A 22,861-nucleotide genomic window follows, 5' to 3' on the forward strand; every position below is an offset into this window, starting at 1 on the left:
AAAACAGAGTAGTATATGCCCTACCTTAACCATACACTGCACCCTGCCCTTGGGGCTACTTAGGGCCTACCTTAGGGGTGTCTGACATGTAAAAAAGGGACGTTTTAGGACTGGCAAGAGGGTACACTTGCCAAGTCGAATTTACAATTAAAACTGCACACACAGACACTGCAGTGGCAGGCCTGAGACATGATTACAGAGCTACTTATGTGGGTGGCACAACCAGTGCTGCAGGCCCACTAGCAGCATTTGATTTACAGGCCCTGGGTACCTCTAGTGCACTGTACTAGGGACTTACTAATAAATCAAATATGCCAATCATGGATAAGCCAATTACATACACATTTTGGAAAGGAACACTTGCACTTTAGCACTGGTTAGCAGTCCAACACACATCAACAACCTGGGGAACAGAGGCAAGAAGTTAAGGCAGACCACGCCAAGGATGAAAAGTCTAACAAGGTGGCTCAGGTTTGGGAATGCCCGTAAACATGCATGTTTGAGCATGTTCTCAAATGTCCAAGGAAAATCACAGGAATGCACACTCTTCCTTTGAGTGGAATTGCGTACCCTGGGAGTCTCGGCACTTCTCACAGAGCAATCCAATGTAGTAAAATAGAAAACTACATTAACATCAGCAGGAATACCAATGTGAACCTGACAGTTGTAAAAGAGATATTTTCCGTCATGAACATAAAAATGAAGATGCATTTGTAAATGTTCCCCATATATATTTTGCTGTATCTTTGTTTAAACGAACAGCTATTAATTATGTAGTTATTTTAGTTTGAGTATCAGTTCGTAAAATGGTTTGACTTCTCTGACTGGCATTCTTCCTATTAGCACTTTCACATCTATTTTACAAAGAATGTGAGTTTTTCGTAATTATGGATGTTATTTTATTAAATACATTTTTTTCACATAATCGCGCCTTCTCTGTCTCTTCATGTCTCCTCGCCATCTCGAAAGGTAGGCCTTCTCTTGACCCAAATAACCAATCCACATATGCTCATAGCTGTTCCAATACCATTATGCTTGTGCCTTTCTAGTAAGTCTACTCATTTCTTTACATTAACTATCCCTTTAACACACTCCTGAAGCCTACTGTTAGAGTAAAACAAGTAAATGCACATACTCACCACACACTACAATTCCCTTGTAAACCTGGTATCTGTAGTATTCAGTCTTAGGGCTGCATCCTTCCAACCCTAACTTTTCATAACAGCAGTCGTGAGTCCAACAACACCTACAAAATGTAAAGAAATACACAGAGACATCTCTTTATGGAGTGATAAGTTCATAGCATCACTGTAAACATCTGCTCCCTCATTTGCTCCACTCACCAGTCTGTGGCGTCCACTGGCATTCCAGCTCCACCCTTGCCACAGTGACATCCATATGATGTGTAGTACGGAAAAGAAGTCTTTCCAGTAACGTCTAGCATCATGAAACCAAAGTTTGCAAGATTCCCATTGGTCACGTGGCAAACTGCAAAGAGAAAGAGATGAAAAGTCTCATGCCTCTGCCAGAAGTGCACTGCTGAAGACGGAGATCTCTGGTTGTGCTGGGATCTGTACAGGGAGAGGTTATTTAGGAGGGAGCGGTTATTTACCGGGCCGCTGGGTAAATACTGAATTTCCGATGTTATTTACATGGATGAAGTCTAAATAGCAGGGATTATGCATTATTTGACTGGTAGGCGTGTAAATAGGTAGCGAAATACATTATTTACTCAGCCACTGATTAAGTAGAGATTATGTACTATGTGGCCTGCAGTCGTGCAAACAGCAAAGTAACTTCACTACGCAGCAACTGACAGAGTAGCAGGGATCATATACTATTTGGAAAGCCGCTATTCAAACAGCAAAGAAGCTTCTCAATTTACCTGGCTGCTGATTAAGTAGCGGAGATCCTTTACTATTTGGCCTGCTGGCTACATAGTAGCAGTGCTTAATTTGTGCTTGTTGTTTCCGGTGCTACGCACCAGCACTTATTTTTGAGGGCCGGGGATTATTCTTCTGCCTCAAGCATTTTCTGCGAGCAAAAGACACATCTAGGAAAGACGGAGGAAGGGAATAACGAAAAAGCGTTACAAAGGGAGAAAGTAGAAAGCTGCAAGAGTGATCTGAAGGGGCAGGGAGTGACTGTAAATGGATTGAAGAGGCCCGAGATGGCTTCAGGATTATGCCGCCTCAGTATTCCATGTTCACACATTTAATTGCAGCAGCCACATACTTAAGAGGAGGGCTTTGGGCACTGGCACCTTTTTATTTACAAATTAAGCACTGCATAGTAGTGATCATGCACTATCTGGCCAGTGACCATGCAAATGACAAAGATGCTTCACTATTTATCTAGCTGTGGACTAAAATAGTAGAGATAATGGACAATTTCACACACAACTGTGCAAACAGGTAAGAAACATCACTATTTACCTATCCTCTGGATAAATGGCAGAGATGTGTGCTATTTGCCCACAGCATGTTAAGTAGCAAAGAACCCTCACTGTTAACCAAGTCGTTGACTAAATAGCAGAGATTATGAACAATTTGGCTATTTACTGTGTAAATAGCAAACAAAGTTCACTATTTACCCAGTCAGCAACTAAATGGCAGAGATCATGTACTATTTGGCCAGTGGATGTGCACACAGCAAAGCATGTTAATTATTTACCCATCTCCCGACTAGGTAAAATAGATCATGTATTATTTATCTGGTATGCATTCAGAAAAGAAGTGTACTATTTACCCAGCTTTGGAGTAGGTAGCAGAGGTCATGTACTATTTGATCAGCAGCAGTGCAAGCAGCAAAGAAAAGTCACTAATTTGTGCTACCGACTAAATTGCAAAGATCATGTACTATTTGTGCAGTGGCCAGGCAAATAAAAAATAAGCTTCACTATTCACCTGGATACCAACAAAATACCAGAGATTGAGTCCCATATGGTGAGGAAACCTTACTATTTATGCTGTCACCATTTAAATAGCAGACATTCTGAACTAATAAGCCTATTGCCAGATAACGACTGAAGTTTCACTCCATGTTAGATGTACTTGGTGACTATGGTGGTAGTAAGTGGAGGGAAAAATAAATGTTGTGGGAGTATTAGGAGGCTGCCACGGGGATGGTGCTTAACATGTTGGGACATGATGCACATAACTGGCAGCCTTACGCTCTGCATTCCTATTTGAGTCTGCAGGCCTCTGTCTCCCTTTGCTCCCACCAGACTCTGACCATCCCTGTGCATCTTTGCAAAGACACAATCTCTCAATTACAATCTTTTGACAATCTTCTGTTTCTGCTTCACCTACACTTCTATGCTTCTGTAGTTTTGGACTCCTTCTGGTGTATTACCATCTCAGGATGTCACTAGCAGTCTCTGCGTTTGCTGCCGTTTTCATAAGCACAAGCCACCTCTGATCCCCTCCACTGCCATAATTGTTTTAGATTTTCCCTGTTCTCCTTCCTCATAGTTGGACTCCCAAAATGTGTGCTAAGTGTGGGAGGGCGATGCTAACTAGCTCTGAAGGCCAATTGATGACTAAAAAAGCTGATTCAGATTTTCATTCTTCCCAGATAACTCAATTGAGCTTGGTAATAACACTGGTTATGTAAACCAAGCATTAGGTAGCGGCTATGTAGCTGGCCACTAGGTATATAGTGAATCTTCTCTGCTATTCACTTAACCACTGGCTAAATAATAGAAATTGTTTGCTATTTAGCCTTGAAAAGAGTAGAGAAGGTTTGCCATTTACCCTGTCACATCTCAATGGAGATTCTGTACTGGTTGACTGGTAACCGTGCAAATAGTACAAAGTTTCACTATGTACCTGGCTTCTTAGCTAATTAGTAGAGATTATGAATCATGTGTGTTAGAACTGGGGTCTTTGGTTGGCAGTCAGGTTACCCCCTGCCCAAGCAAGGACCCTCACTCTAGTCAGGGTAAAGGAGAATCACCCTCAGCTAACCCCCCGCACACCCTCTTGGTAGCTTGGCACGAGCAGGCAGGCTTAACTTCAGAGTCTAGGTGCAAAGTATTTGTACCAACACACCAGTAACTCAGTGTAAACACTACAAAATGACACAACACATGTTTAGAAAAATAGGAAATATTTATCTAAACAAAACAAGACCAAACAACAAAAGTCCACCATAGACAGGTCAAGTTATGAATTAAAAAGCAAAAAGAGCCTTAAATCCTTGAGAAAACAGTAATAACACTATTAGCGTTCAAAAGTAAATGGGTAGCGTCAAAAAACACCGCATGGGCGAGAGTGTGTCAAAAAAGGGCAGCGATGCGTCAATTTCTCACCCGCAAGCGAGACCGTGCACCGTTCCTCCTCCAGCTGGGTCGGCGTTCCTTCTCTCCGCAGGAGAGCGATGTGTCGATCCAGACAAGCACCCTCAGGTCCGGGCAGGCTTTGCGTTGTTTTTCGGCATGCAGCGAGGTTTGCGTAGAAAATCCTGCCACACAGTATCAGCAAAACCGCGCTATGTGGGTAGCGACGTTATTAGGCTTCGTCAGCAAGTGTTGCACGTCGTTTCTGCAGCCGCGTGCGTCAATCTTCCAGCCACGATGCAGGTGGTGTATAGATTTCAGCCGCGAAGCCGGCGCACGTCGTTTCTCAGCCGCATCTCGGAATGTGTGTCAAAATTTTCCCCGCACGGCTGTCTGTGTGTGGATTTTTCATCTTGATCTGCCAGCTTCACCTGTCAAGGCCCCAGGAACTGGATAGGGAACCACTTGGCTGGACAGGAGTCTCAGCAAAGAGTTCAGGTGCGGGCAGGGGGAATCTTTCATGGCCCAGAAACTTCAACAACAGGAGGCAGGCTCAGGACGAGCCCTTGGAGATTTCTTCACAAGCAGGAATGCACAACAAAGTCCAGTCTTTGTCGCCTTGCACAGGCAGAAGCAGCATCTGCAGGATAGCTCCACAAAGCACAGTCACAGGCAGGGCAGCACTTTTACTCAGCTCTTCTCCAGGCAGAGGTTCCTCTTGATGTCCAGAAGTGATCTAATTTTTCAGGGGTTTTAGTGAGCTCTTATACCCATTTTGGCCTTTGAAGTAGGCCTACTTCAAAGGAAAGTTTCTCTTGTTTGTGAGATCCTGCCTTGCCCAATCCAGTCTCCAGACACACACCAGGGGGTTGGAAACTGCATTGTGTGAGGCAGGAACAGCCCTTTAAGGTGTAAGTGACAACTCCTCCTCTCCCTCCTGGCACAGATGGCTCATCAGGATATGCAGGCTACACCCCAGCTCCCTTCGTGTCACTGTCTAGAGAGAGGTGCAAACAGCTCAACTGTCAAACTAACCCAGACAGAGAATCCACAAACAGGCAGAGTCACAGAATGGTTTAACCCCTTCAATGCGGCCGTCGGCCACTGGCCGACGTCCGCACTACCTCCCTGGTGCGGGTCACGACCAGTGGCCGACACCAGGGAGGGGGTTAATAAATCCTAGGGTGCATCGCACCAGAGGATTTTTTTTTTTTTTTTTGTGTCCTAGGGAGACACGGAAGCTTCCGTGTCTCCCCCTACCCCCCACCCGCCCCTTTGTGATGTCAGTGCACAAAGTTGATTTCCCCATCGGAGCAGGAAGAAGCCTTGCGGCGCTTCCTGCTCCAATGGGGAAAAGGGCCTTCCCCACGTTCAGGAAGGCCTCGTAAAAAAGGGGAGAGTCTCCCCTTTCTTACGAGGCCTTCCTGAAAGTGTTTCCTGGCCCCTGGTCGCAGCTGTGCTGCGATCAGGGGCCAGGAAACAGTTTCAGGTTTCCTGGCCCCCGATCGCAGCACAGCTGTGATCAGGGGGCCAGGAAACAGTTTCAGAAGGCCTCGTAAGAAAGGGAAGAGTCTCCCCTTTCTTACGAGGCCTTCTGACAGTGTTTCCTGGCCCCCGATCGCAGCACAGCTGCGATCGGGGGCCAGGAAACACCACTAGATGCTGGGGATTTCACTTGGGGGGGTCGGCCCCCTCAGAAAACGCCCCCCCCCCCCCGGGGGCATATTTAAAAAAAAAAAAAAGTAGGTGCCCCCCTGGGCGCAATCGCGCCCCCCCCCCCCCCCCCAGGGTAAACATTTGTTTTAAAAAAAAAAATAATAATAAAAAAAAAACATGGACAGGGGGTCGCCTGTGGGCAGGGCGGCCCCCTGTGGGGGCAATATTTTATTTAGTTGTGGTAGGGTTTCCCTGGGGGCCATTTTGGCCCCCAAAGAAACCATACAACAACTAAAAAAAATAGATCTATATATATATAGATCTATATATATAGAGAGATATCTATGTAGATATATCTATGGACATGGATATATCTATAGATAGATCTATAGATATATATAGATATATGTATATATATATATATATAGATCTATCTATAGTTATATCTATGTAGATAGATATATATATAGAGATAGATCTATATATATATATATATATATATATATATATCACTTTTGTCAATATGTGTGTGGTTTCCCTGGGGGGCCCCAGGAAAACCTGACCCACATATGAAATTGATATATATATATATATATATATAGATTTGCTGCCAGTTGTCTTGCAGTTGCAGCTTGCGTCTTCAAAGCAATGCACATACTTCAACTGACGCTTTTCAACTGTAGCTTTTAGGCAGCAATAAAAAAGTCAAGTAAGTATTGTGACTATGTTTCTGCTACAAAAGGGTCAGACTTGTCTAGTGGCAGTTTTAGTGCCATAAAGAAGCGCAGAAGGTGTAAATGCCTACTGCAAAGAGCAAATCTGTATTTTATGTAAATAGCTGAGTACATTAGTAAAGTCAGCCATTACCTGCACTATAATACAAATGAAATGTGTGTGCCGGGTGGAGGGACACTATGGAGAGATGAAGGGCACTTTTGCTGGGTGGTAATGAGGGAATCCGAGGAGGAGGGAGTGGGAGCACCAATAATGATTGTTGAACTGGCCGCAAGAGATGCTAAAGACTGTGACGAATGGTATGTGACAAGGTGTTTTTTGAGTGTCTTGAAAGAACGTGCTGATTGAGGGAAGAAGCGCAGGTAAGGTGGCCTCTACTGTTGCATGTATCTCACACACACCATCGATTTTGTGACTGTCTACGTAGGCTAGTGTTTTAGAGCAACAGTTTAGCCAATAGCAGAGATGGCATCTTGATGGATGACTGCTGCCGGCACTCGGGTTATAGAGGACAGCTCTGACATAGGATCAGAGACTGAGACATCAGATACTGAGACAGCATCTGAGGGATAGGACAATGGCGCAGACTCTGGGAGTGATTTTTCAGTCGGAGGAGTCCCATTCGATAACTCCTCTTCCAGTACAGTATGAGGGAGGTGATGAGGACAGTCCTGCTGTCCCTTCACAAGCAGTTTGTGCAACTGGGTAATAGTGGGTTAGCCCAACCCAGAGAGCAGGTGAATGCGGCGGCAAGCAGAGAGAGAGAGAGAGTGCTCTCTTGGGAGCTCCCCAATTTAGTTCAGCCCCAAATTCCACCACCCAAATCGTATTGTGGAGACATCAAAATGATCTACGGCAAAACAAACTGGTTTTGTAAGGCGGGCACCTGTGTTTTTGGTCCTCGGTTCGGCGGCCATATAGAGAAACACACTAAACCCAAACATTTCTGGAAACTAGACATTCGGGGGAGTCCACAGAGGTGTGACTTGTGTGGATTCCCCAAAGTTTTCTTACCCAGAATACCCTGCAAAGCTGAAATGTTGAATAAAAACTCTATTTTTCTCGCATTTCTGTCACACAAACTACAGGAATATGCTGGCATCCACAAAATTCCTACCACCCAGTGATTCCTCACCTGTCCTGATAAAAACACTACCCCACTTGAGTGCCTACACCGAGTGCCTTTGTCAGGAATGGATCACCTCAGGGTCAACAGCTGCCTCATGTAAGGACCAACATTGACCGTTGGGTGATCTATTCCTGTCGCGGGCACCAGGCCTACCCACACAAGTGAGGTACCGTTTTTATCGGGAGACTTGGGGGAATGCAGGGTGGAAGGAAATTTGTGGCTCCTCTCAGATTCCAGAACTTTCTGTCACCGAAATGTGAGGAAAAAGTGTTTTTTTGGCCAAATTTTGATGTTTGCAAAGGATTCTGGGTAACAGAACCTGGTCAGAGCCCCACAAGTCACCCCATCTTTGATTCCCCTGGGTTTCTAGTTATCAAAAATGCGCTGGTTTGCTAGGTTTCCCCATGTGCCGGCTGAGCTAGAGGCCAAAATCCACAGGTAAGCACTGTTTTCTATGAAAAAAATTTGATGTTTCCACGTTGTGTTTTGGGGCATTTCCTGTCGCGGGCGCTAGTCCTACCCACACAAGTGAGGTATCATTTTTATCGGGAGACTTGGGGGAACGCTGGGTGGAAGGAAATTTGTGGCTCCTCTCAGATTCCAGAACTTTCTGTCACCAAAATGTGAGGAAAACATGTTATTTTAGCCACATTTTGAGGTTTGCAAAGGATTCTGGGTAACAGAACCTGGTCAGAGCCCCACAAGTCACCTCATCTTGGATTCCCCTGGGATTCTAGTTTTCAAAAATGCGCTGGTTTGCTAAGATTCCCCAGGTGCCGGCTGAGCTAGAGGCCAAAATCCACAGGTAGGCACTGTTTTCTATAAATAAATGTGATGTGTCCACGTTGTGTTTTGGGGCATTTCCTGTCACGGGCGCTAGGCCTACCCACACAAGTGAGGTATCATTTTTATCGGGAGACTTAGGGGAACGCTGGGTGGAAGGAAATTTGTGGCTCCTCTCAGATTCAAGAACTTTCTGTCACCGAAATGTGAGGAAAACGTGTTATTTTAGCCACATTTTGAGGTTTGCAAAGGATTCTGGGTAACAGAACCTGGTCAGAGCCTCACAAGTCACCCCATCTTGGATTTCCCTAGGTCTCTAGTTTTCAAGAATGCACAGGTTTGGTAGGTTTCCCTAGGTGCCGGCTGAGCTAGAGGCCAAAATCTACAGGTAGGCACTTTGCAAAAAACAGCACTGTTTTCTGTCAAAAAATGGTATGTGTCCACGTTGTGTTTTGGGGCATGTCCTGTCGCGGGCGCTAGGCCTACCCACACAAGTGAGGTATCATTTTTATCGGGAGACTTGGGGGAACGCTAGGTGGAAGGAAATTTGTGGCTACTCTCACATTCCAGAACTTTCTGTCACTGAAATGTGAGGAAAACGTGTTTTTTTAGCCACGTTTTGAGGTTTGCAAAGGATTCTGGGTAACAGAACCTGGTCAGAGCCCCACAAGTCACCCCATCTTGGATTCCCCTAGGTCTCTAGTTTTCAAAAATGCACAGGTTTGGTAGGTTTCCCTATTTGCCGGCTGAGCTAGAGGCCAAAATCTACAGGTAGGCACTTTGCAAAAAACAGCTCTGTTTTCTGTCAAAAAATGGGATGTATCCACGTTGTGTTTTGGGGCATTCCCTGTCGCAGGCGCTAGGCCTACCCACATAAGTGAGTTATCATTTTTATCGGAAGACTTGGGGGAACGCTGGGTGGAAGGAAATTTGTGGCTCCTCTCAGATTCCAGAACTTTCTGTCACCGAAATGAGAGGGAAACGTGTTTTTTTAGCCACATTTTGAGGTTTGCAAAGGATTCTGGGTAACAGAACCTGCTCAGAGCCCCACAAGTCACCCCATCTAGGATTCCCCTAGGTCTCTAGTTTTAAAAAATGCACAGGGTTAGTAGGTTTCCCTAGGTGCCGGCTGAGCTAGAGGCCAAAATCCACAGCTAGACACTTTGCAAAAAACAGCTCTGTTTTCTGTAAAAAAAATGGGATGTGTCCACGTTGTGTTTTGGGGAATTTCCTGTTGTGGGCGCTAGGCCTACCCACACAAGTGAGGTATCATTTTTATCGGGAGACTTGGGGGAACATAGCATAGCAAAACAAGTGTTATTGCCCCTTATCTTTCTCTACATTTTATCCTTCCAAATATAAGAGAGTGTTTAAAAAAGACTTCTATTTGAGAAATGCCCTGCAATTCACATGCTAGTATGGGCACACCGGAATTCAGAGATGTGCAAATAACCACTGGTCCTCAAAACCTTATCTTGAGCTGATTTTGGAAATGCAAAGGTTTTCTTGATACCTATTTTTCACTCTTCATATTTCAGCAAATGAATTGCTGTATCCCCAGTATAGAATGAAAACCAACTGCAGGGTGCAGCTCATTTATTGGCTCTGGCTACCTAGGTTTCTTGATGAACCTACAAGCCCTTTATATCCCCGCAACAAGAAGAGTCCAGCAGACATAACGGTATATTGCTTTAAAAAATCTGACATTGCAGGAAAAAGTTACAGAGTAAAACAGAAAGAAAAATGGCTGTTGTTTTCAGCTCAATTTCAATATTTTTTTATTTCAGCTGTTATTTTCTGTAGGAAAGCCTTGTAGGTTATATACAAATGACCCCTTGCTGAATTCAGAATTGTGTCTAGTTTTCAGAAATGTTTAGCTTTCTGGGATCCAGCATTGGTTTCACACCCATTCCTGTCACTAACTGGAAGGAGGCTGAAAGCACCAAAAATAGTAAAAATGGGGTATGTCCCAGTAAAAGGCCAAATTTGTGTTGAAAAATGTGGTTTTCTGATTCAAGTCTGCCTGTTCCTGAAAGGTGGGAAGATGGTGATTTCAGCACCAGAAACCCTTTGTTGATGGTATTTTCAGGAAAAAAAAACACAAGCCTTCTTCGGCAGCCCTTTTTTCCAATTATCACTGTATTTTGGCTAATTTCTTGGTCTCCTCCAGGGGAAACCACAAACTCTGGGTACCATTAGAATCCCTAGGATGTTGGAAAAAAAGGACGCACATTTGGCGTGGATAGCTTATGTGGACCAAAAGTTATGAAGGCCTAAGCGCGAACTACCCCAAATAGCCAAAAAAGGGCTCAGCACTGGGGGGTGGGGAAAGGCCCAGCAGCTAAGAGGTTAAGCAAGAAAATCCTTACTTTCTAAAAGTGGCATTTTCAAACACACAATCTGAAAACCAACTTTACTAAAAGATGAATTTTTAAATTGTGAGTTCAGAGACCCCAAACTCCTCGTCTATCCGCTCCCAAAGGGAATCTACGCTTTATTCATGTTTAAAGGCACCCCCCATGTTAACCTATGAGAGAGATAGGACTTGCAACAGTGAAAAACGAATTTGGCAGTATTTCACTGTCAGGACATATGCAAAACATTAGTATATGTCCTAACTTAAACATACACTGCACCCTGCCCATGGGGCTACCAAGGGTCTACCTTAGGGGTGCTTTACATGTAAGACATGGAAGGTTTAGCCCTGGCAAGTGGGTACACTTGCCAAGTCGAATTGGCAGTTTAAAACTGCACACACAGAACCTGCAATGGCAGGTCTCAGCCATGTTTACAGGGCTACTAATGTGGGTGGCACAACCAGTGCTGCAGGCACAATAGTAGCATTTGATTTACAGGCCCTGGGCACCTCTAGTGCACTATACTAGGGACTTAACAGTACTACTTAAAGTAGTACTACTTTACTTAACAGTAAATCAAATATGCCAATCATGGAAGTCCAATTACACATACATTTTACATAAGAGCACTTGCACTTTAGCACTGGATAGCAGTGGTAAAGTGCCCAGAGTAACAAAAACAGCAAAAACAGAGTCCAGCACACAACAACAATCTGGGAAACAGAGGCAAAACAGTTAGGGGAGACCATGCCAAGGATGCCAAGTCTAACATTGTGGCCAACAGCCATGCAAATAACAACGAAATATCACTAGCCGCTGGCTAGTTAGCAGAGATTATTTGATATATGACCAGCAGTCAAGCATCCAGCAAAGACCTACACTCATTACCCAGCTGCTGGCAAGAGGACAGGCATTATCTACAATTTGTCCAGCATCCATGCAACTAGGAAATAAACAATTAATTTCTTGTCTAAATTGCAGATATTATATACCATTTCTCTGGTAGCCATGTAAATAACAAAGCATTTTCAATATTTACCCACTGTTGGCTAAATAGCTGAAATGATATCCTGTTTGACGATGGTGGCCTTGCAAATAGAAAAGAAGCTCTATTATCACATGGTCACTTGATAAACAGCATGCACAATATGGCCAGTCACTGTGCAAATAGCAGAGGAACTTCCCTCTTTACCTGGCTGTTGTCTAAACAACTTAAAGTTTGTTTTATTCTGCCTTATGCATATTTCAACTGGTAGTTATCAGCAGGTAGAACTGCAAAGAGTGACTATATTGGACATCCTTCTCCTTCTGAAAGTTAAGTTCCTGATGTATTATTATTTCTTTTGAAAGGACTCAGCGCTGCTTTAAAAAAAAAAAGTTTTCCATATTGGAAAATTTCTCCCCACTAAAAAGAGCTCCTAAGGGGACCCATTTCCCTTTGCAAATTAGTTACCACCCCCGATCATTAGTCCATAAATGGTTTGTGAGAGCAATCACAGTCTCAAACTATCAATAAATTCCTTTCCAAATTGGAAAGGGGAGTGGGGAACCTCCTTTCATGAACCTTCCAGTTTTCAATGTAGAAATGATAATAAAGTCCTTTCACAAGTCAAAAGAATTTTCCAACTCGTAAAAGGGGTTTTGTACATGATATGCACTCTTGAAGTCACAAACCCTGTGATTTTGCGACAGGAGGCCATTAATGCTAATGCTGCCTTAGATGCAAGCACTAATTTATAGGAAGGCTTTTGCAAAAATGTTCATTATGCAGGAGTAATTAGAGCAAGTTAGGTAATTTCACATTACTCATGTGATGCAAAATTACCACAAATTACACAATTAAACCCACTTGCATAATTAAGAAGATTTTAGAGTACAAATCCTACTGAAGAAGCACAGGAACAACAACCTTAGTGAGCATAAACGGCTGATGGTTGCTTCTGTTCCTGTTCTTTTGCATTTAGTGCAAATTGCAGGCTTGGGTCCCTTTTGGATGCAAGAGTGCACTTTGGACTAAGAAATTAGTATTAAATGCCATGTTCCAGGTGTAATTCTTCAGAAAATTTTGCAAGTTAAGACCACCTTACTTATAGGTCTAAAGTTCCCAAATGGTTAAATGTCTCCAAGTTATTTTGACAGACATGGCACAGAATGCCTCTCTATTGCACCTTTGACCAAAACACAACACTTTATGAGGCCATTTATGCGGCTTTCTTGTGATCTATACATGTTCCTACTTCTTTAACTTTACCTGCAGAGGTGATTTATGATAAAGGCGATTAAAGGCTTTGCAAGATTAGTTGTAGCTGTTTACTATTTTAGAGATATCTACTCACTTTTACTTACAAAGCCATAAAAAAGCACTAAGCCACATTTAAGATTACCAAAAGGATCCATGTTATCAGAATACCTTTTATTCTTCAGCAAATTAGTGCATTCCTGAGTTATTAATTCTGGTTCAGTTCAATTCAATAAATCAGAATAAAACACCTGAAAACAATGATTTTTAAAAGCAAACTTAGAAATGCTGCACCCCAGGGACATAGGGACATTTGATGTTTAGAGAGATCTTATCAAAATAGAAACAATTGTAGAGGACCCCTTATGAAGTTACCAACACAGAAGAGACACTTCATTACAATCTCATGATGGAAGGAAGAAAAACCAGGGGCCTTAATTAGAATTTGGGAGACAGATTCAATTCCATCATGATGGCGGTGAACATTATTTCTGCCATCTTGCAGGACCTCTGCCCGCCAAATTACAATTGTCCACCTGATCTGTGTACAACTTGCTACCTTGACAGGAGCTGCTTTCATGGTGGTTTCTGTCTATGCGTGAAAGCTTTGACCAACAATAACAGCTGATGAAAGGGCCATCCATCCTGCAAATGTTTCAAAGATTTTTTTTTCAAAAACAAACTCCCAAACCAGGACTTTTTTAATAACAAGAAAATAATAGGTCCCACGCGCTGGGAGGTTTCTCCCAGAATGTTGGGGTCATTCTTTTTTTCCTGTCCCTTACAGCCAGGTTTTATCCTAAACATGTTGGGCAGTGTAAAGTCTGTCCTCCTCCGATCCCTACTCTGTCTGGCAGCCACAAGAATTATTCTGTTAATTAATTGAACTTAATGTCATTAAAATATGAATAAATATTTCCAGTAAATCAGAGAAAGACATATACGCATCAAAGAAAGAGAAGAAAAGGAACTCAACGATACTTTATTCAGTGACTTTATGACAAATACTGAAAGAAATAAGACACTGACTAAACAGAAAAATTAGGCTTCCTCCACTCTTGTGCCCTACAAATCGATCTTTTCACAGTTCCACTTTTATACTCGATTTCCAGACAGGGGACGTGGATCCAATGTTGTGGTTTGAGAATGGATTTGGGGTCATTCTCTTTCAAGTTTCATTTTCTGCCTCTTGCCTAGACACAGCCTTTGTGCTAGGGGATGGCTCTCAAAGCAGTAGCAATAGTGCGGGCTCCAAATAGGAGCATCCAAAACAAGGACACAACAATGTGTAAGATCTCAGCAGTCTTCCTGAGCAGTCTTCAGGCACAGACAAAAGGGCAGCTCTGTTGAGAACCTTTGGGCCTGATTTAGAGTTTGGCTAATAGATTACTCCATCACATATTTGACAGATATCCCGTCCACCACATGAGAGGTGTATTATATCCAATGCCACTTGTAATAAGGTGGATGGGATATTCGTCATGTGTGTGATAGAGTAATCTTTCCACCAAACTCTAAATCAAGCCCTTTGTCACTTTTAGCAAGAGACACTTCTGACCTACACCTTACTCCTATCATCTACTGTATGTCATCACTCAGTAAGACCCAATCAAAACCCCTTTGCTAATAGGGACCTCACAAAATTCCTGTGGGTAGCCTTTTATGCATTCTCCTTCTTTTCAATGTCTGTGTTTCTACCCCCCCAGCCATAGGGATACAGTCAATAAACTTCCATTGTCTAGGGAAGCTGTATCTACACTCCATCAAGTCATGCAAAATGCAGCCCACTGATCTATGCACTTAGAGTTTCCCTACACATGGAGTTTTACTACACCCATACTACATATCCCGTGGCCATAGACATACATGGAATGTCAACTCTAAGGGTGAGCGGAACTCATGGAGTTTCACCATACAAACTCAGCAAAAGTCCTCAAGCAGGAAGAATTTAGGCATGTTGCACTTCTGTGGCTCATTTTAAGCACCAGGAGCTTGTTACATTCTGTAAAATCAGCCCAAAGGGCACCACGCAGCACGTCAGAGGGGGCTGCTTCTTTCTGCCACTTGAGTCGATTTTCTACTCAAGCGGCAGCTTAATCAACACACACAGTTGCGTCCTGCTGTGACTGCCTGTGTTCTAGTGCCTGACTATCACGCTAGAGGATGCAAATTTATGCTTGTACTCACCAACTTAACATTGGTGAGCTGCCCATGATAAAAAAATCCCCCACACAACGGTTTTCGGAGTTTTGCCTGAGGGAAAAACTCTGCGAACTCTCCCAGCAGAGTGGAATTTTTTGTTCACCCTTAGTCAACTAAAAGACCTGAAGGTCATGCAGCCTATTTTCCCAACTGGGACTAAATGCCTCTTTGCTGGCCTTCCAAGCACTTCTGCCACATATGTATCTCCACCACTCTTCCTTTAGTCCTCTCAAAGTTTCACAGACTACTCATCTGCTGGCCTCAGTTCCCAGTACTTTCAGAGCAGGCAATCAGAGTCCTTTGTTACTCCCACTCCATCTTTATGCCTTCTGAAGCAATCCATCTGGAGCGTCCCTCTTTTGCTCATCTGAGCATTTTTATGATCCTGAACCCACTTTGCTGATTGCCATAGCCCTTGACACTCTTTAGCAACCATAAACCAATTTTGTGACTTCATTAAATTGAGTTTCTCAAAAGCTTTCCTCCAATCTTAACAGAACACACTGCTTTTCACCTATCCAGCTTTATACATCTCTTCCAGCGTTCAGTTCCCTTACCTTCACATTCACCCTCAGACAACTGTGCCAGAGGCCAGAGTGTAACAGTCCTGAGCCTTATCGTGGCTCTAATCCAACTTGTTCTGGTCACCCTGTTTTTCTGAATCCCACACTCCTGATTTAGTCCTTCTCAGCCCTTTCTTCTATTAGCCTTTCCTGTGCCTTCTGATCCTGGTACTGCTGATTCTAACCCTGACCTTGCTGGGTTCTTCTACACCTAACCCTGTTCTTTTTCTCATAGTTCTGGCACTCCTAGCTTTCATGGTTTGGGTCATCATGATTCTTCTTGTCCTGGTACCTCTCTTTGTGGTGCATCTGATGTTGCAACTGCAGGTCTTGGTCCTCCTTCTAAGGTAATCTTGGGTTGGGCCTGTTCATTTAGGTTCTGATCTGGTCCCATTGGTCCTTGTGGCTGTTGTTGTCCTGGCCCCCCTGCTCCTTTCCAGCCTGGTCAGGATACCACAGTTCCTGGTCCTCCTACTCCAATTGGTACTTCAGGTCCTGGTTCCCTTAGCTCTCTTCTTTGCTTATTCTGATCCTTCTTTTCCACCTAATCCTCCCCTAATGGTCCCTGGTTTTAATGTCCTTAGTTCACCTGCTCCTACCCTTCTTTATTCTCCTGCCCACCCTCCTAATTGCCATGTTACTCTTAGCCCTGGCACTGCTGCTTCTTTTTCTCTAATTTGTCTACTTAGTAGTGGTCCTCTTTGTTCAGGTCATCCCAATCTAAGCCACCTGGCTTGGTTGTCCTGACTCCTATCATCTTGGCACTCCTTGCACTAGTCCTCCTTTTCCTCCCTGCTTTGGTTCTCTTTGTCCTGGTATGCAGGTCATGATGCTTCTCAGCCTCTACGACTTAATCTTCATTTTCCTCTTGGTTTGTCCCACTGGTTCTACTTGCCTTGGTCCTCCTAGCTCTTGTTCTGCTGGCTCTGGTTGCCTGGACACCTTCTTCTGATTCTCCAGGTCCTGTTCACCCAGTCTCCCACACTCTCAGTCTGGGTTGCCTAACACTGGTCCTCCCATTTTTGGATCTCACAGTTTGTGTTCTCTTCCTAGTGTTGTGTCCACTAGTCTTGATATTTTTGTTTCTGGTTCTCCTTATTTGGGTCTTATATTTGTATAAGGTCCTTGGTTTTTGTTCTTCTGGCAATTCTGGTCCTTTCTCCTTTCTCTGCCTTTCCCTCCCTTACCCTCTAGACCTTTATTCATTTGGCTTGGTTATTCTGATCCTCCTCACCCTGCTCATCCAATTTCTAGTACATGTGAACCCGGTCCAGCTGGTCCCCTTGGTCAACCTGACCTCTTGTGTCCTGGTCCTCTTAGGCCCTGACATCTTAGCCTCAGTCCTCCCGGTTTGGATCATTGAGGTCCTCCTGCCCTGTGCCTTGTCATTAATATCCTTCTGACAATGGAAATATGGTCTGACCCTTTTGGTCCTGGTTCTCTTTGTCTAGGTCATTCAGAGCCATGTTATTTTGGCCCTGGTCCCCCTTGACATCCAGACTCAGTCCTCTTAGTATTCCAGGCTCTAGCTTTTCTGGCCCTCCTGCTCCTCCTCACCATGGTCCTGCTACCCCTGGGCCTTGTGTTTCTGCTTCCATGGCACTCAGGGACCTGGTCCTATGTCCAGGCTCCCACTGGCACCCCTAGGTGTTTTCCTGGTACTCTCAGCTTTGATCCCTCTAAAGTCTCCTTGCTTTGGTACTGTTTCTCCTGGCTCTGGTCCTACTGGAATCCTAGGTACTGACACCCTCTTCTCTCTTCCTTGATTATTCTCATCCCATGGTTCTATTTCCCACAACCCCCATGCTCCTAATATTCCTAGTTTTCCGGGATCTGGTTCTGGTTCTCCTGCTCTTGGTCCTCATGCTTCTACACAAACTGATCATGGTTGTCCTTGGTCTGCTCACTATTGGCCTGACCATCTTGTTTCTCATTTTCCTGGCCACCTTGTTCTTAGCCCTTTAGCCAGAATCTCCACTGTGTGGTCATCTTGATCCTGATGTCCCTGATCCTAACCCTCATTTTCCTCCTCACCCTGGTCCTCCTGGTCCTTGTACTGAATGTCCTAATCCTATTTGCCCATATCTTACTGGTCACCCTGGCAGTCTTGGTCATAGTCAGGTTATTGTTTTTGTAGTCCTTGTCCTTCTCAAGATTATGTGCACATTGATCTTGATCCTATTGGTCCTAATGCTGTGGTTTCTCCTGGGACTAGTTCTTATGGACCTGGTCACCATTCAACCTAGCCCTGGCCTCCTTAATCCTGATCATCCTAGTCCTTTTTGTCCTATAGTGCTTGTTATCATAAATCTTGCTGTTTGGTCATCCTGGCCCTCCTTGCATCCCCCAGATCCGGCCCTTCTGGCTCGGTTAATTTCTAGTTCTCTTGCTCTGGTCAGCTTGTCCTGGTTCTCCTCACCCTGAAACTCCTAGCACTGGTACCACAGGTCCTGGTCCATCTGGCCACCCATGCCCTGATCCTCGTGGTCTTTGTCCTTCTAATGTGGGTTGTCCTGGTCCTGCTGGATCTGTTCTTTTTCCTCTTAGTCCTACGGGTACTGAAGCCATTGACCCAACCCTCTTGATCCATGTTCTCCTTCTTCAGGTCCTCTTGAGCATGATCATTTTGGTACTGGTACTCCTGCTCACAACTAGTCAGTCCCCTTGGGCTTCCAGGTTCTGATTAGCCTTTTTACTTCTAATTCTCCTAACCCTGGTCCTGCTACCTATAAAGACTGCTAGGCCCCACTTGGTAATCCGAGCCCTAGTTCCTTAGGTTCTTTCTTCATGGCTCTCCTAGCCCTATTTCCAGTACTCCTGGTCATGGTCCCTTTAGTTCACCTAGTCATCCTTGTTCTTGTCTCCTGGGTGCGCTTGGTGATGTTCCCCTTGTTCTTCCTAGCCACTGTCCTGATGATCCTGGTTTCCTGGTGCCACTGGCCATTGCCCTCCAGGTCCTGATGTTCGTAGTCTTCTTCAATCTGATCCTAATCCTTTTGGCCCTAGTCCCCCTGCTCTTTCTCCTCATGGTTCTGTAATAACTTGTCCTGGACCACCAGCGATGATCCTAGTTTTTCCTAGTTCGGATGTTCCTTGACCTCCTGTTCATGCTAGCCTTAGAACTTTCTGGCCCTGAACTTCATTGTCTGTCTGGTTGTCATTGCCATGTACTCTTGTACGTAATCTCTTACACCCTGGGTCCCCTGCTTTACAAGCTCCTCGTCCTGGACCTTTTCATCCACCTTACCCTAATTCATGTCCATCTGCCTTTGTGGTCCTGCTCCCCTGGTTTATCAAGTCTCCTGGTTTGCCTGCTCCTAATCCTTCTGCTCATGGTTCTCCTGGTCCATATAGTCCTGCTCTTAGCTCTGGTCCTCATGGATCAGGTTTTCTGGTGCTGGTCCCACCGGACTCCAGTTTCCTTTGTCCCCATGTCATCCTGCCCCATCCTATTCATACTAGTCCTCTTGGTTTTCATGTGCGAACTTGTTCTTTACCATCAGACCTTGTTTACTCTATTATGGTTCTCCTAGTAAGGGTCCTCCTCGGTTTCGTCATCCTCATCCCTTTGGGACTGGTCACCCAAGTGCCCATGTTGTGGTCCACTCTGTTTCATGTAGTTTTTGGCACTCTGGTTTAAGTTTCCCTCCAAATCTGTCCCTTATGGACCTTCTAATCCTGGTCCCATAGGACCTACACTTCCAGGGCCTTTATATCCCCATGGTCATTCAAATTTAAGGTCCCCGGTCCTTCTAGTCCTAGTCATTTCTGGTCATAGTCTTCCCTGTCCTGGTCCTTTCAATTTTGATTTGATCTCTGTGGGCTTTGCCCTCCAGTTTCTGGTCCTTCTTTCCATTGGTCTCCTGATACTGGTCCTCTTTGGTCTGCCTGTGACTGCTTTTCCAGGCCTTTCTTGTCCTAATCCTTGTGGTCCTGGTCACTCAAGCCGTCCTAATCCTCCTCATCATTATGGTCCAGGGCCTTCTGTTCCTTCTACCCTGGATCTTGTGCTCCTATGGTCCCTTGCCCACAGAGTCCACATCCTCTCTGTTCAACATCCTCCTGCCCTTCCTGATCTTTCTCAGCCTAGTCCCGGTGCCCCTAGTCCTGTTTTTCTCATCCTGTTCCTAAATGTCTATTTGTTCACTGTACCCTCTGGCACGGGTAACCCTGGTCTTCATTTTTCTTTGCTTATCCTCAAAGCTCTGGTCATCCTAGCCCTCCTGATGCTTCACCTTCTGGCCCTTATTCTCCTACAATCATCATCACCATCATCCCCCTACTGGTCCCATGCCTTCCTTCCCCAGCCCCAGTCCACAATGACAGATGTGTCACTCAGATATAAATACTTTTTTTACTTCCAGATTTCTTTTGCTGGGACAGCACTGTCAAGGACAGAAATGAGAGCTCAGTAGAGACAGGGGCCCTCATTACAACTTTGGCGGTAGAAGCCGCTTACCTCCGTGCAGAAGACCACCAACACACCGCCGTGGTCGCAGAAATCCGCCACAGTTATTATGACCCCCAGCTCGGATTCCGCAAAAATTCAGACACTCACACAAGTCCGCCACACCAAAGGTCAGTGATAAACTGGTGAAAACAAAACCTCCACCGTCACGCCAACAGAAATACGCCCACACTATCACGACCCACGAATCCACGCAGCGGTCTTTCAACCGCGGTATTCCATTGGTGGTACACACCGCCGCGCTCAAAATACGCACACATTTACAAAACACAGCCACATTGGACAATTCGAAATACACACACCTGATACACATACACACACCACTCCCACACACCCAATACAATAGAAAACACACACCCACATCACCCACAAACCCTTACGACAACAAATCACGAACAAAGGCCAGAGAGAGACATCACCATCAACAACACTAGCATCCACAGGCACACAACACCATCACCCACATAACTTTCACGCACCGCACACTACACACCACTAAATATCAACACACTTATCACCCCACACACCACCCCACACATCACCTACACCACCCCATTGCACGGCAAAGACACCCCAGGTTCTCGTAGGAGGAGCTCAGGGTCATGGTGGAGGAAATCGTCCGGGTAGAGCCACAGCTATTCGGAGCACAGGTGCAGCACACCTTAATTGCAAGGAAGATGGAGCTATGGCGAAGAATAGTGGACAGGGTCAATGCAGTGGGACAGCACCCAAGAAATCGGGAGGACATCAGGAAGAGGTGGAACGACCTACGGGGGAAGGTGCGTTCCGTGGTCTCAAGACACCACCTGGCGGTTCAGCGGACTGGCGGAGGACCCCCACAACTAACAACATGGGAGGAGCAGGTCTTGGCGGTTCTGCATCCTGAGGGTCTCGCAGGAGTAGGTGGAGGAAAGGACTCTGGTAAGTCAAATCTTAACTATTACATCCCCCACCCTACCTGCATGCCAGCACATACCCCCACCCTCACCCTCACCCCATCACTCTAACTCCTCACAAATGTCCCAACATCACAAACCACACATCCTAACACCAAGCCCTGCATGCAACAACAAATCATGGACACCCATCACTACTGCACATACCCATACACCCCCCTAAACCACCATCACACAAGGTCCCACACAAGAATGCAAGCACTGGGGTACACGGTCACCCACCCATTGCACACCATGACACACACAGATGTAATAACCATCTGTTTATACCTCTGCAGGACCCCTACCCAACGTCACCGGACAGGAGGGTCCACACATGTCCACACCACCAACAGAAGAGGACCACAGTGATGACAGCACCTCTGTCCAACTGGATTTAGATGACCAGCCCGGCCCATCGGGGACCTCGGGACAGTCGGTTCCCCACACCCAGTCACAGGCCACCCCAGAGCTTCCCCCCTCTGGAAACACCAGCACAGCACTCACCCAGCGGGCCCATACCTCCGTCCCCAGGACACGTCAATCAGCTGTGTGTCCACCACTACAGGGAACCCAGGCTAACCCACCACCCCAACAACAACAGGGACCTGGGGGCAGTGGTAGTGGGCACACGGTCCAGCGGACAGAGGCCCAGGAACACAGGGGAACTGGGAGGGCCGCTGTGCAACAGGGGGCGAACAGGCCCAGGGAACCCACTCTCCACGAGGCCCTCTCCTCCATCATGGGAACTTACCACCACTCCCAGGAGACGATGGCAACGGTACTGGCCAAGTTTCAGGAGACCCAGCACCTGTAGGAGGAACAGTATATGGGCTTCAGGGAGTAACACAGAACCATCAATTCCACCCTGGGCACCATCGTAGGGCTGCTGAAGGAAGTACTCAACACAAGGAGGGACACTGTGGCACTACAAGGGGCCCCTGACACTAGCCTGGACGATGAACTGCCCACCACCTCCGCTGGCGCTAGTGGACAGGACGCCCCGCCACAGGACCACCACACCAGCACCCCCTCCTGCAGAGGGAGAACCACCTCGCAAACGGACCCTGAGATCCAGGACAAAGACAGAGAACGATACCAAGACCCCCGCCAAGAAATGAGACCACCCTGATTGTCATCCTACTGTCCCACTTTGTCACCCTGTCTATCCTTAAACTGCCCCAGCTCCACTTCCTATGCCCCTATGGGCAATGCACCTGTGAGACTAATAGACTGGACTCTGCCATGGACATTCCTCCGCCATCACCCCTCACCATTTTACAACCCCCTCCAATATTGTGCACTTAAATAAACACCCTTAAAGCACAAAACAATCTGGAGTCTGTCTGTGATTTCGGAATACTGTATTAGCAATAACTGTGGCAAAAAGCTGTTTCAATGGTAATGTCAACATACCTATTTCACACAGCTCTAGTCCTTGAGGAATCAAAGCAGATAGCACACAGTGGAACCCACATCTGTGAAATCGTAAGGGAAAGTGACAACTCAGTAACC

The 22,861-nt window shown here is 45.6% G+C and overlaps 1 protein-coding gene across 2 annotated transcripts in view; it reads right to left on the bottom strand.

The window, feature by feature from the left end:
• Positions 1-22,861, bottom strand: part of LOC138300660 (basic phospholipase A2-like) — a 388,486-nt gene that overhangs the window by 169,963 nt on the left and 195,662 nt on the right. For both annotated transcript variants that reach the window (XM_069240288.1, XM_069240289.1), the window contains 2 exons: positions 1,344-1,488; positions 1,140-1,246 (listed from right to left, as the gene is read on the bottom strand). In XM_069240288.1, the coding sequence (XP_069096389.1) occupies positions 1,140-1,246; positions 1,344-1,488 (252 nt within the window). The remainder of the gene's footprint in view (positions 1-1,139; positions 1,247-1,343; positions 1,489-22,861) is intronic.

Source organism: Pleurodeles waltl, chromosome 6 (assembly GCF_031143425.1).
Source record: "Pleurodeles waltl isolate 20211129_DDA chromosome 6, aPleWal1.hap1.20221129, whole genome shotgun sequence".
NCBI lineage: Eukaryota > Metazoa > Chordata > Amphibia > Caudata > Salamandridae > Pleurodeles > Pleurodeles waltl.